At 43.5% G+C, this 14388-nt stretch overlaps 1 protein-coding gene across 6 annotated transcripts in view; it reads left to right on the top strand.

The window, feature by feature from the left end:
- LYRM9 (LYR motif containing 9) overlaps positions 1-14388 on the top strand; it is a 30884-nt gene that overhangs the window by 703 nt on the left and 15793 nt on the right. Inside the window, exons 1-2 of one of the 6 annotated variants that reach the window (XM_042830454.1) lie at positions 763-894; positions 11755-11825. Coding sequence is in view for 1 of the 6 variants with exons in the window: in XM_042830453.1 (XP_042686387.1) it covers positions 1527-1533; positions 11755-11825 (78 nt within the window). In the remaining 5 variants the exon portion in view is untranslated. The other 5 variants (XM_042830456.1, XM_042830455.1, XM_042830457.1 and 2 more) reach the window with 5 other exon arrangements.

The raw sequence follows: 14388 nt of genomic DNA on the forward strand, positions 1-14388 counted from the left end.
CGGCGGGGGGGGGGGGGGGGGGGGGGGGAGGGGGTCTCCGCTGCGTGCGTGCGACGGGCAGGGGTGGGGGCGGCGGGCTCTCAGGGCCCCGCCGCGCGGCGCCGCTCCGCCCCCCAGCCGCCGCCTCGGCCGCCCGACCCTCCGCCGCCGCCGCCACTCACCTCCTCGCGGAGCCCCAGCGCGGAGCGCACAGCGGGCACGCGCACCCGGCCTGCCCTCCCCCCGCCGGCCCCCCCCCGCCCCCATGCGGGGCGCGCGCCCGACACCCGCCCGCAGCCAATCGGACCCGGCCCACCAGGCTCCGCGAGAGCCGCCCCCACCCAATCACCGAGCGGGACCCAGCTCGGCCGGCCCATAGGACTCGGCCGCCGCAGAGACTCCCTGACTCAGTCCCGCCCCCTTGACCCCAGCCACCCAATCACCGCGCGCCTCCGCGCCCAGAGCTAGCGAGACCCCGCGAGATTCCCTCACCTCACACAACCCTCACCTCGGGCGGCCCCGCCTTCTTCACCTTTCTTGCCAATCACGCGGTGCCGCTCCGGCCTTCCGGCCAATCGAGTCTCCCCCCGGGTCGATTCCCGCCCCCGAGACCCGCTTTTTGCCCAATCGCGGAGCCCTATCCGATCCGATTAGCCAATGGGGGAAAACGAAAGCCCGAAAAGGGGTTACTGGGCCAATGGAGCTCGGAGCCCGGGCGGCGGCCTGATTGGCAGCTCTCCTCGCGAGTGAGGGGTGGCGGCGGCCGTTTTTCTTCGAATCGCTGCGCGAGGCTCCCCGTGACGGCCGAGGAAGTGTCTGGTGCGCCCGTCCGCGGGTGGGCAGCCGGCCAATGGGAGTCGGGAAGCGGGTGACGAGCGGCGGGAGGTGCCAATGGCGCTGCCGGGGCGGGGTGAGGTGAGGACGCGGAGGTCGCCGAGGCGGGCGGCTGGCTGGTCGGTCGGTGCGCGGCTGGCTGAGGGGGGGGGGAGCTGCGCGCGCGCACGATGTTGGCGGGGCGCTGTGAGGCGGTGGCGGCCTTTGAGCTGCGCGGGGCGTGGGAACACCGCTGCTCTGAGGTGATTCCCGCCTCGCCCCGCCGCCAAAGGAACTCGCTGAATTCAGCGGAAACGCGGCCGTGCGTTTCGAATGAGAGCCGGCCTCGAGGCGTGCGGGGCGGCGTTGCCTCAGGTGCGGCGGGCTCGTGCAGAGCTGAGCTGCTCCGTTCCGCTCCGCCCGCTGAGTTTTGCTCCCGTTGTGCAGCTGAGGTGCGCGCGGCGTTGTGGGCGCTGCTATGGGCGCCGCTTGGGACGCACCGCCTGCCGTTCCTCACAGCCTCCTGCCCTCAAGCGCTCTGCTAACATTTAGGTGCCTTGTTAATTCTCTGCTGCGTTTCTCAGGTGTTACTGGGTGTTCTACTCCGGAATTACCGCGTAGCTTTGCTGTCACGTTTGTTTTTAAAACACTTCAGTTACGAGTTTACTTGGGAAAAAAAACACGGAAGGGCTCGTTTACAACTGGTTTATGACCGCAGGGCGCGGGCGGAGGAAATGCCAGGTGAAGCTCGTGCTTTCGTGCTGTATCTTTGTTCAGGTTGCTTTGAAAGGCTCTTCTAAAGAGCGACACGCGGGATATTAAAAAGTAATGCCGCAGGAAAACTCTTGAGAGTGGTTCGTATGGTTCATCTACGGCTCGTTCGACAAACTGCGGTGTTTGCAGGGATGGTGGCTCTCAAATGGAGGAGCGGCACCCAGCTGTGCCAGCGGGCAGCCTGCAGCCCCAACGGGCGGGGCGTGCAGGCGGAGCAGAACGCTCTATCCTGCATAGAGACCTTCCTCTGCGCCTCGAGCTCCTGGCTTCCTCTTGTTGGCAAGTCCAAGCTGTACTGAGTTTTCAGGTGGAGGTCAGCAAATGGATGTTTTGCCCGTGAAATACTGAAAAGCTAGTGTTGGGCACTGTTTTGTAGACGAATTTTTTTCAGAGTAGAAGTGAGCTGGATTGCAGTCTGGCATTGCTGGTGGTTCTTCTGGCAGCTTTTTGCTGGGCTATTACAAGCCATCTTTTCCATTTTCCATGCGCCTAATGAAGTGTAACTAGAATGTGGGATGTCCCTTTGTTTTTTGCCACAACTACATTGTTCTTTTTATTTGCCCTTTGAAATTGAACCAGCTCTTCTCAATGAGGTAGAAGACTGGTGAGGTAGCAGCTGAAGGGATGCACTTATCTTGCATGTCCATATGGAGTCAAGTCAGATGGCAGTATTGAAGGACCCGCCCTAACGGTATATCATCCTTCCGTGCTGAGCTTGTAAAGCCTTTCATTGCTATTCTTGGCCTCTGCCTTACTGTAGAAGGCAAGGGCAAACAAGATTGAAGTTTGCTTAGGCTGAAATAAATTTAAGGAAACCTGGAATTGCAGGTATACCAAGTGCTCAATTTCTAATAGACCTCTTGTTTTCTCAGTGCAGTCCTGAGATAGAAGCCTGTTGCCTGCAATAGTGTTGCATGTTAGCTGTATAAATCGCACCTCATTTGAACACAGCTGTGGAAGGAACATGTGGTGCTCTGCTATGAGTTGGTGCTTCCTTGTTCCTGCATGTCTATGGACAAGAAGTGTGAAGCCTTCCGAGAGGAGCTTGCTAGAGCTGGTACACAGCTTTGAGCAAGAGTGCTTTGCAAGTAGTCCAGTCAGTGTGAGCTGGTGAATCTAATAGCAGGTACTTGAACTGGGCAGGTAGAAACACTGCTCTTGATCCTGCCAGAACCCAGTTTGACGGCACCTGATTTGTCATCCCCAGTGATGCATGGAGATATGTGATACTGCTGCTGATGAAGCACGACAGATCAGTTCTGATTTTTTACTGGTGAAGACAGTTATTCATGGGGACATGCATCTGTCTCTTGCTATTTTGCTCACAGTAAGAGGACTGTAAAGCAGATGCAAGTCTGCTTTTTGAGTATCAAACACCAAATGGTAGCGTATCTGAATTTGTCAGACATCTCGCTAAGCCTGTTTAAACAGCATGTAAAAGTAAATGCTGTAGTCTAGAAGCACAGAGGACAGTCTTTTCTCTTTCTGAAAACCTATTGTATCAAGTTCAGTATTTCCTTCTGATTCTTGGGAGATTTACTCTCCCCTTGAATTTGCCACTTGCCTTGCAGAGGTATAATCTTTTTGACAGCACTCTGCATAAGGCTAAGTGGTGGAAGACAATGTGTAATCATCCCTGTTCTATTTCTTTGATCTTCCTCAACAGTGTGTTAACCTTAAAATTCTCCATGAAAGATGGTATTGCTCAGTATAAAATGCTATAATCCAGTTTCAGATGTAGGCTTTGGTGTTTTTTTTTTTTTTTGTGTGTGTGTTATGGAAACTGGCTATGAAAATAGGCCTTTAAATGATTTCGTGGCTCAGTATTGTGCATAAATGTCCTTCAGCATGTGTGTGCAGGTCTTTTTGTGACAATTTAATGCAGGAAAAGTAATATTAAAGAGAGAAAGTATAATTAAATGCTTGCATAAATTTCTGTGATGCACAAAATGGGGGCTCTGAGCTGCATTATTGATAATTTATTGTGTGGGTGTTTGACAAGCCCACACGTACTTCAGTGTACAACCCTGCAGATGCATTCCTCAGCATTCTGCAGCACTGTTAATATTTTATTCATAAATCCTACTATTGAAACCATAAAGTGTCGTAAGCAGTGTTAGTGCTTGGGAATTTGATGGCTTTTGGCTAGTCATATTTTGCTGTAAACTAATCATGGTTCTAACACACAAAGGGATCATTAATACATGCGAGGCATCCCTAGCTTTAAAATTTGTTGTCTATTGCTATTTCTCTTTGAAAAATTTTCCAAAATGGTCATCTTTAAAACCTTTTATCTCTTCATAAAACAGAAAGCAAATTTATCTATTAATAAGGCAAAATGGGGAAAAGAATATTTTGTTGTGACTTTGGTTAGGTTTGCCTTACTTTATGAGGTCAGTACCTTTGTCTAGAAGGTAACGAAGTTCTGCTTGTTGTCAAATGGGGAATGAATTTTTGGTCTGTTCTAGGTACCACGTAATAGTGAAGAGGCTGGGGGAAAAAAAATCAATCAAAACAAGTGGATGCCCTAGCATAGCTTAGTCAGTCAGAAAGGCACGTCGATCAAAATGAGCATCGCCTTCATCTTGAAAGCAGCCATGGCCCCTCAGCCCCGTTCATGGCTCTTGCAGCTTAGTTCTGGCAGTGGTCATATTGCAGTGACAGCTTTGTTCCAGGTTTGTGCAGTATGCAGTCTATGCAAGTATGGTAGTCACCATTTGGTGCTGGGGCTTGAATTCCTCCCAAAGACTGTTAGCTCCAAAGCACTGAACTCCATACCATCCAGTGTTTTCTAGCCAGAACTATTTTTGTTTCCCTTTTCTGGAGGAGTAACTGAATCCTTTGCTCAGCTACACAGCTTAAACGTGATCTTGTCTTTAACTGGAAGTGCTCAGGTGCTTAAAGTCAGTATATACTAATTTGCTATTTAAGGATATAGGTCTGATTGTTTATTGTTCTTTCTGTCTCATTTCCCTCTTGCTGCTGAATACCAGTTGTTGGTGTAAGAGGGGAGATCTTTAATCCTCAATAGAGTTTTGGAGAAATTGACAGTTCTACAGTTCTCTGTTCTCTATTTCTTTGCACCAGAAATGACCCTGCTGCTCTTTGTCACCAGTGTTTCCTTTTATCACTCTCCTGGCAGCTGCTTTTGCTCCATTTTGATGTCGGAACAACAAATGAACTCCCTCTGAAGCTAATGTCATTGCCAGCAGATTTTGAAGCAGCAAGAAAATCATTTTTGTCTCTGAAGACAGAATTGGAGACCTTTGTGAATGAGCTGTGTTCTTAAAATAACTCTGCAGCATGTTATCCCCAGAAGGTGAAGAAGTTAAAACATCGTGACATACCACTTGTATTTGTGTGAGCAGGATCTCTAAGTAGTGGAGTGAGGAGAGAAGCAGGTTTCTTCCTTCTCCAAATTGAGTGTAGTATCTGAGCTCTTTGTTTCTGCAATATCTCTTTCTGAGGGGGAGTAGAGGAGGAAGAGGCTAAGGCTCCAGTAATTAAAATAAATTGAATTATTGAGGTTGTAAGTTTGATCAGTGAAGAGACTAACACTGCTGTGGTGGTGTTTTTAGGAATACTGTCCTTCAGAGGCCTGGCTTCTGTTCTGTCACTGATTCCAGTGACAACGAATTGAATGACCCAGTTGAATTGATCCAAATTGATGACATGCCTCTTGCTAAGCATTTTGTTCACAGCGTCATGGCTAACAGGTATGACAGTTTCTCATCCTTCATTCAATTACGCTGAAGCAAAGCATGTGCTAAAACTTGCTTTGTCAGATTTACTGTGTTTTGGCCCAATACTCTGCAGATCAGATTCAGTGAAGTTGTGGGTAGGAGATAAAACCTTTAGGCTGTTAAGTTCTTGCGGTTGATACATCAGTAAATACCAGTTAGTTTTATTTGCTTTAGCTTTGTAATGATAACACAAAGTCCAGCCTGTTCTTTCTTTGTTTTTTGGTTTTTTTTTTCCTCATTTCAAGTCTGGATAGCTTCTTAGAGCTTGTTCATATAATGACTAATCTTTTCTAGCACAATAGCTCGTAAATCAATCCTTCACCATGTCAGAGTGCCTTGAGTGTTGTAATAGACCACATTCATTCAGTATCAGAAAAGAACAACGCTTTATGGAAACACTCATAAACAGTAATTTTTAAATTCAGGTCTTTGCAGCAGGCACACCTATCCATTACAGCAGGGCAGCTTTGAGAATGCATCTTAAACACTGTTTTTCACTGAGGTACAGAGAAGTGATTGTTCCCTGTGGTCTTGCCAGTTTTACTGTATTTCTTTGTTGTATGCAGTCAAGATGGAAATACATAAAAAGTCAAAATGTCTGGGAACTAATAGGAAATAAACTTGCAGTCTTGTTCATGACAGCATCTCACTTCAGCATTGTCTTCAGAGTTTGACTCCTGTAAACTGGGATAATGCAATGCTAATTGGACTTGTTTGCATAGGAGATGCTGTAATTGGCGCAACTTGAAGCCTATGCTTTTATTTGGTCATCACAGGTATGGAAAAACAAATTTCAGGTTGACTCCAAACTTGCCTACATATATGTCAGTAGACTTTGGCCCATGATGGTAATTTAAAATGGACTGAATGAAGCTAAATCCTCCATTGATAAAAATCAAAAGATTTACACAGCATCAAAATCTTCACATCTCCCTCATGCAAGCTTTTCTGAATCACTTCTGTTAAGTAAGTTGGTCATTAGGTTCCTGTGCTATGGTACCAGAGCACTTGGATGCTATCAGTGACAGCTCTGCTCACTAAATGACTGCTGAGCCTTCACACACTGAACTTCTGCCCTTGCCTGGAAGCCTTGGCAGAGGGTTTCACTATGTACATTTGTGCAGACATATTTCTGGGTTTTCTGTGTGTGAAGAGGGCAAGAGCTATGTATGCATCAGTTGGTTGCATTTTATGTTCTACAGCACTGGCATCACACACATCCTGATGCCTTTCCAACTCCTCAACATCACTGACTAGGTTTAAGAAAGTGGAAAGGAGCTGAATGCAGTAAGGCCCCAATGGCCTGTGGGTGGGCTTCAATCAGTCTCTCCCTTACACAGAGGACAGTGATTTAGAGTTAGTGTGCATTTATTTTTGTTGTTGTTTGTTTTTATTAGCACCAATCTTTGCAGCACTGCCTTCTGCCAGCCGTTTGCCATTAAGCTGTTGCAGCAGGACGTAAAGCTTTTCATAGTTTCATTCCAGGCTGGGCCGTAGGATCTTGTGAATTGCTCTGGCTTTATACCCGCTTGCAGACTAAATGACAGTCTGACACATCATCTAGAAGAATCTGCAAGCAGCCATCTTAGATATCTTGAGTTTCTCCCCACTGTTGCTTAAGACAAAATGAATTTAATATAATTTTTAGTGAAGGAAAATTATAAGGACAGAATGCAGGAAGCCCAGTAAATGTGAACACCCAGTGATTGGGCTTTGGTTCTCTCCTCTCCTCCTCACTCATCTTAGGAGCTGCTTTGTATTAAAAGTAACACATCTGCAGGACGGTGCTCCAACATCTGAAACAAAATGAATTGCTTGTTTGCTTTTCTGCATTCTTCCAACCTCTGCATGTGCAGATCTCCTGTACGTTAACAACTTCCATCAATTGCTCATGTGCAGGAAAAAAATAGATATTAATGAAATATCTAGTGAAACTTAGATATTAAGTGACTGTTCAACATGAAAAGGAATACTCTTGAAGTTTATGGGCCTGTCTTCTGAAATGTTGATGTTGTTTACACCACTAAAACTATGCAAATAACTTGCCTAATTTCCCTCTCCTGGAGTGTTTGCTAGCAAATAATCACTTTATTTAAAAGTATTCCATATGAAAAATGCTCTGCTTTTGTTGGGGCTTTGAATTTTGACTTTGTAGACTGATCCAAGAAATGAGTTGTAGGTGTATCTTGCTGACTGCCTGCTTTTTCAATCACTCGAGCTGTGGTTATTCTGCTAAGCTGGTATTTCTTTGTTTTGTTTTAGACGGCTGCCCAAGTGCTTGTAGTTGCAATAACTGTTTGTTAAAATATGAGTGTATGAATGTGACCTGAAGTATCACTTCGTCAGTATTCGTGCTAGAAAATTACAACAGCACGAAAGTTCATCATAAGCAAATAGAAAATACTGCAGATTTAAGGATACTTAGAAATCTTCTTTGATCCTTAATTATCACACAGTTAATTCTTTCTTCCAGTCCAGAAACTAACTTGTAGCTGGGGAGGCACGTGTTTAAATCACGTCCTGGAGAACGCTTAAGCTTACTTTTAAGCAAGTACGTAGGTTACATTGGTTCAGTGACTCAGAACTGCTTGAATCTCGTGCACCGTCAGACTGGCTGCATAAACAAGAGTTGCAATGTAAATGCTACAGTAAATAAGATAAATGTGGGTCTGGTTGTCTGTGAATTTATCACTGATTTTGACTTTCTGGTATGAAAATGTAATTTATTTATTTTTAAAGGGAAACATTCAACTAATTTTATAATATACTGAAATGTATTAAGTTACACAAAAGAATCCATATTATAGTAATCCTGCATGTATATGGGAGAGGAGCACTGAGCATGCATGGCAGATGGTTTCAAAGGAAATCCTCGAGAGCTGGGATTAAAAAGCAATTTTCAGCAAGTTTAAAGTGGGTCTCCATATTTGGGTCACAGATATTAACTCCTTCATCACAAACAAATGAGAGAGGAGTCGTGTAGGGCTGTTGTGGGGATGTTCTCTCAAGCAGAGCTGACCAACATGCAGCGCCAAAGGAAGAAACAGGGATGGTGATTCTGGCCGTAGTCCTGCTGTTCTGGCTGCTGCAGGAGGTGGAGCTGCAGTGCGCAGAGACGAGGGCTGCTGCCAGTTAGCTGGTGTCAGGGTTTGGCTGAGGATCACTGGTAACCTCATTGGTAACCTGGAAACAATGTATTTCGTGGCTGCTTCAGTGTTTGGCTACCCACCCTCACGGATTTAAACAGAGTCAAATGTTGCAGAATAAAATGCTCATGAGTGGTATTTTTGTTGTTGAGTAGTTGGAATTTTCAAGGACACCTGAGGTATAAAGTTTAAGGTACCTAATGCTACTTTGCTTCACGTTTCTGAGCTCTGTTCCTGCCACTGCCAACTCACACTGATTTTATTGGTCTTTAGATCAGAGTTCGGCATTTTTTTATGCCTCAGACGTGTGGATAATCCTCTTCCTTTCTCCTACCTGTCACTTTTCTTCAAAACTTTCTGGTGTATTGCTTCTGGCGTGTTAAAAAGTACCAGTTTCCATGCAACAAGTTTATGCTTATTATGTTATGATCTTATGAAATTGCAGTACGACATTCTGGTTAGCGTTTGACCTTATGGTAAATAAGAAATCGATCAGCTATGCAAGAATGTCTTATTCAGTCCTAAATACCAGTGAACGTGGGCTGTGAGTTTTGCTTGAAGTATGTATGCTTACAAATGGCAAACAAGGCTGTGTGTTCTCTGACATTGCTTTAGGAGAGAACTTTATTTACTTTTAAAATTAAGCTCTAGCCTTGGTTATATTCTAATGTTAACAGTACCGTGCAAACATTGTTCCAGGCTGCAGCTCTTCACATCAGTGTTTGAATATCCAGGAATATTACCAGTATCATGCATAAAAATGAGTGCAGTTTGAATTGGCTTCTCTGGATCTCTGAAGCCTACTGGCTCTGTAGCTGGTATAAATAGCACAGCAAGTTGGGGATTATTGGCTTTAGCCAACTTACACTAGCTAGTAAACATGTTAGGAATGTAATTCACACATCAGTGCTCCTTTATGTGCTTCTCACAGTGTGAAGGGGAGTTATCTGACATGGGCTGAATTTTTTTAAAGGCTCCTATAATTCCAAGGCAGAAACTCAAGTAATATTTATCACTAAATAATGACATGCAAACTAACAGCAGTTCCTGTGTTCTCAAAACTAAGTTTTGTGTGTTTTGAGTAGATGTGCTCAGCTTTCCTGGTGGAGGTGTCTGATGTTCTGCTAAGTGAATTATAGAATTAATTGCTGGTTTAAATTTCAGCCCATGGACAAGTTAATTGGGTTGCTCTTTGGCTATTATGTTAGCTGCATGTTAACAGCAAAGGACAATATACTTCTGAAAGGGCATCATAAATGTCCTACTGGGTAACTAACTGCAGATATGTCTATGGACTGTTAATTAATGCTGCTAAATAATAGGTGTTTTCTTCAGGACTGATCGGACATATCAGAGCTCCTATCTGCTCTTTAGAAAACAAAATTCTAATGGGTGAAAGCCATACTATGAAATATTTGCCAGTGTTCAGCTCTTCCACCAAAACCAGAAAGCTTCAGTTGTCTCATGATTGTTTTTTAACTGAATTTGAATCTGCTCTCCAGCATTTCCTATAAGGAATATATGAATCTTGATAGGGCGAGACTTGGCTTCATGTGACCTTTCCAGGTGCTTTTATTTTAGTATAATTAGTGTTTCAGATGATTATTCCGGCACAAAATAAATTTAGTCTTTCTTTATAAGTTGCCCCAGACTTCAGGGAAGCAATAGGTTAAAAAAAAAAAAAAAAAAAAACCACAAAAAAACACCAACCAAACAAAAAACCCAACAGACTGAAGGCTGTGTGAGCTGGTACAAGTGGTTACTTTTCCCCCACCCCCAGTTCTTTGAGACCTACTAACATCCTTGCAAAGAATGGAGTTTGTTGATGCTGATGAGATGAGGTCTGAGCATAAAGATGTGTATTATAGGCCTTGGCTGCAAACAGAGCGTCTCCTATAGTCATAACTCGAATGTGAGTTTTAATGCTTTTATTCTTGGAACCAGCATTTCCAATTTGTGCATAAATTCAGTATCCCAAGCTGTTGTCAGCCATTATGTGGCCAAGTTATGATTTTAATTGAAACAATTCTAGATTTTTTTTCCCCAATGCCAAAAGTCCCTTGGATCGTAATTCTATAAACACAGTTGAGAATTTTGATTTAGATTCTTCAAAACCTGTCCTTCCAATGAAGTCATGTAGATCAATTCAGGTTCTGCTGTTGCTGGTACCTTCCAGGACTTTGCTTTCAAGTTGCTTTTTGCATGTTGAAGTAGCAGATGATCTGAAGCCATTTGTCTTTAGATGCATGTTAGAATCCCTTCTCTTCAACAAACTTGCATCAACTCCTAAAGAAAGGAATCAGTGTTGATTTTAGAGAACCAGTCTGCCTGACTCACCTTGCTCACTGTGCAGTCAAGTATTCAATTAAGCAGGATTTTCTCATACAGAGTAGATTGTCCATCCACGATGGAAGGAGGAGTAAGCTGATGCAGATAACCAGAATTTATGGAGTTTCATGGAGGGAGGAGGTGGGAAGGAGTCCTGAATTCTCCTGTTAGGGCTGAATGTGAGTCATCGAACCTACAGTGAGGTGCAACTCTAAAGCAATATGGTGTGCTGTTAGAATGTTTAAAAATAGTGTAAAAAGGAAAATTCTCAGATGCTGTTTGAATGTTCCACGTTATCTTTGTTGTGAATCACATTTTCAGTTAAAATAGTAACTGTCAGGGGAGATAATTCTGGTTCTTTACAGCCTTCTGGAAGCTAATTCCTAACAGCAGAAGTTGGTCATGCAGCAGGGTATTTGATACCTTGTGCCCCTTCCTTCAGAAGGGTGCTCGAACATTTTGGGAGGAACTGTGGCACTATGGTGATGGGAGTGGAAAGCCAAATAACCCAGTAATCTTCAGTTTTAATCAGAGGATGCTAGGGTGTCGTAGTGTTGATAGATGCACTTTTCCAAAGCAGAGTTGTGCTGTTACAAACATGTAATTCTCTATGAAATTGTCTTTTTTCAGAGTTCTGAGTATTGGAGATTATAGTTCTTATTTTAAATTCTTTCTTATGTGCAGAAACAGGAAATAGCAAAGGTTTGGTTCCACTGAGTGCTTTGGAATTGCTCAGTACCTTTGGCAGCGTATACTTATTAAAAATGCTTTAATAGATCACTGAAAGAATAACCTATGCATCTCAAGGCTGTGAATTCACTTGTAACGTAACCAGTTGGATGAGAGTGAAATCTTGCATGCTGATAAATATGAAATTTGTGCTGTAGATGGACTTCTGCTCTTCTTATTGATGGTACTTTAAGTAGTGAGTTGGGGAAAACCAGATAATGGAAATTGATTCTTCTCTGCAGGTCTCACTTTCTGCTGGACTTCGGCAGAGCTGATCTGTGAGGATAATCGAGGCTCTTTTGCTCTGAATGCTGTAAGTGATTATTTTCTTTGGTTTTATGGCAATCACTAGGAGCCCATTTGTCCCATGTAGAGAAAAAGGTGAAAGTGCCAGAGCACAAATAAATGGTGAAAATGAAGTCGATGCAGATTAGTTATGACTTACATGTGGTCTGGAAATCGTTCCTGCAAATATTTTATGGTTAGGAACACTCCTCTTTCCCCTCCAGCTGTGCTGACAAAGGCAGTAGCAGAATCCTAATTTCAAATTGCCACTGCAGATACCAAAGTAAACAATGTTTTGGTAGGTTCATCGGGATTACAGATGGATTAGCAATTTGAGTATGGTGCAGGGAATGTGCTGCGTCTGTGTATGTTGTATTTGACTGAGGGTGAACACCTGAAGAACTGGTACAGGGTCTTAGCCAGGAAATTCTTGCTGGGAAGTCAGAGGAGTGGTAAAACTTGAATGGAAAAACAGTGATGTGGGTGATGGTCCTAGCTGTTATTTAGCATAAGTTGTTTGAGTTTTGGGTGATGTGATAACAGAATAGGAGACATTTAAAATGTTTTTGTTCTGAGCTTCTTGCAGTAGCAGAGTTGCTTGCTTTAAATCCTGCAAATGTGGAAGAATGTCTTCTGTAACATCTGGGAAACGGCCCCTGTAGTAGAGGGAATCCAGCAGTTGTCTGGTGCGTTACTGCAGGGAGACTGGAAACAATGTTATGTTTTTGACCTTGTTTCAGCATTGCTTTTGTGTTCTTCAACACAGTTGCTATTCTGGTACCAAAGAAAACATACAAAATTCTCTTCTTACCCCCCATTTTTTCCTCACTGAATCTGTAAGAATTTCCTGACTTGCTGAGCAAAGAGGTTGGAACTAATTACATAGCCAACATCTGCACTGGGCTTGGTTATTAAGAGAATATTTAACATAGATGCTAAACTATTTTCTGACAAGAGAGCCTTGCCTATACACTTCTTCAGGGATGAGGGTAGTCTCTTCGTTTTGGGTTCATTAAAAACATTTCCTTGATCAGTTAGAGTCTTGTTGGAAAGGAAAATAATTTTGCTTTTTAAATATCAAGATGTGGCTCATTAGGCTATTTGTAACCAGCTGCATCGGAGGTTGTGATAGTGTATCACTTCAGTTCCAATGGAGGCACATCACATGGATTGCCATTTTGATGGCTTTGAATGATAATCTGACCCATAAAAACTGAAGCATAATATGCAAGCTGATTTTTCTGGCCTGCCTTATTCTTGATGCCATCTGTGTTGGGATGGAGATGAGCCTGCTCAAAATGTGGCTTGCCAGTTTTAAGCAGAGTGGTAGTGCCAGTCACAGATGGGATTAAAAGAATAGCCTCATGTAAACAAGGAAAGAAGGAAGATGCTCCTGAAAGCAGGAAGTGTCACCTTAAAGCATATTGTGTCTGTTAAATCCTGTGGCCTATGGAACATCTATCAGGCTTTTCTGTGAGTTCTTCATAGGGACAAAGTAACCTCAAGTGTCTTTCTAAAATAAAAAATGAACCCTTAGCTTCCAAATGTTGCTCTTTCACTAGTGTCACCTTCTATCCCTGTCAAGTATATGCAGGGTATCCACGCAACAAAATCAGTTACAGTATATTATTTTGTAAGATTTGTGTTCTTAATTTGTTGTGTGAATCCTGCTGAGGTCATCGCATTTGGTGTGCTAGGCCGCATTTCTGAGTTCTTGTCCTTGTCAATAACAAAGCTCTATCTTGCAGCTGAAGGTGAGTACCTGTCTTTCTGCAGTATCTACACTCAAAACATAAGGTGTTAAGGTCTCAGTTCTCATTGTAATCTACAAGGTCTGTCTTCTGCTCGGTTTGAGAGCCTGAGCTTTGAAGTTTAATGACCTTGCCTTTGATGAAACCACAAGTGTATCTTGGTACTGTTTATAATACAAAAATACATGAAATGATTTTCACTGATTACAAATATAGTCCACAGAAATCTTTTTTTTTATCCTTTCTTAAATAGATTACATTGTTTGAGCTACCATACCATTTTGCAGCAGGGAGGCATGTAAAAGAAGCCACTCATCAATGATGCCATGTTCTTGACGCTTGAACATCCCTCCAGAGCTCTTTCAGTCTTTTATTTCCAAGCTAAATAAGCACCAATTTCAGTGGTATTTTATCTACTCCCTTTAATTACTGCTGTGGAGAGAAAGTTTCTGCCGATGCAAATGTGTTATTTTGTCATGTCACATCACATTGCATCAGCCTTATATTTAGGAACAGAAAGAGGGGGAGGCAGAGACAGGATGTGGCTACAAATTGAACTAAAGGGTTTTCTTCAATGCAGGCTGAAAATAGACAATTGAGGCAGCGATGCTTTTTCAAGCAGAAATCCATGAAAGGGAAAATCAAATCTGTGACGGCAGAAGTGAAAAGCAGGCTGAGGGTGTGAGAAGGAGGAGTTCTAGATGGAGGTGTGGGCTGGTGTCATGGACAAGCAGATGAGCTCGTTTATGCTAACACCCCTTACGCTGCCTGGTTGGTGAGAAGTAGCTTTAGAATGTCAGACCACGTACAGTTATTCTACTTCTGTGCAGGCTAGAAAGT

The sequence above is a fragment of the Centrocercus urophasianus genome, unplaced genomic scaffold (genome assembly GCF_019232065.1).
Source record: "Centrocercus urophasianus isolate 14NV4802_14NV808 unplaced genomic scaffold, USGS_Curo_1.0 seq_33, whole genome shotgun sequence".
Taxonomy (NCBI): Eukaryota; Metazoa; Chordata; class Aves; order Galliformes; family Phasianidae; genus Centrocercus; species Centrocercus urophasianus.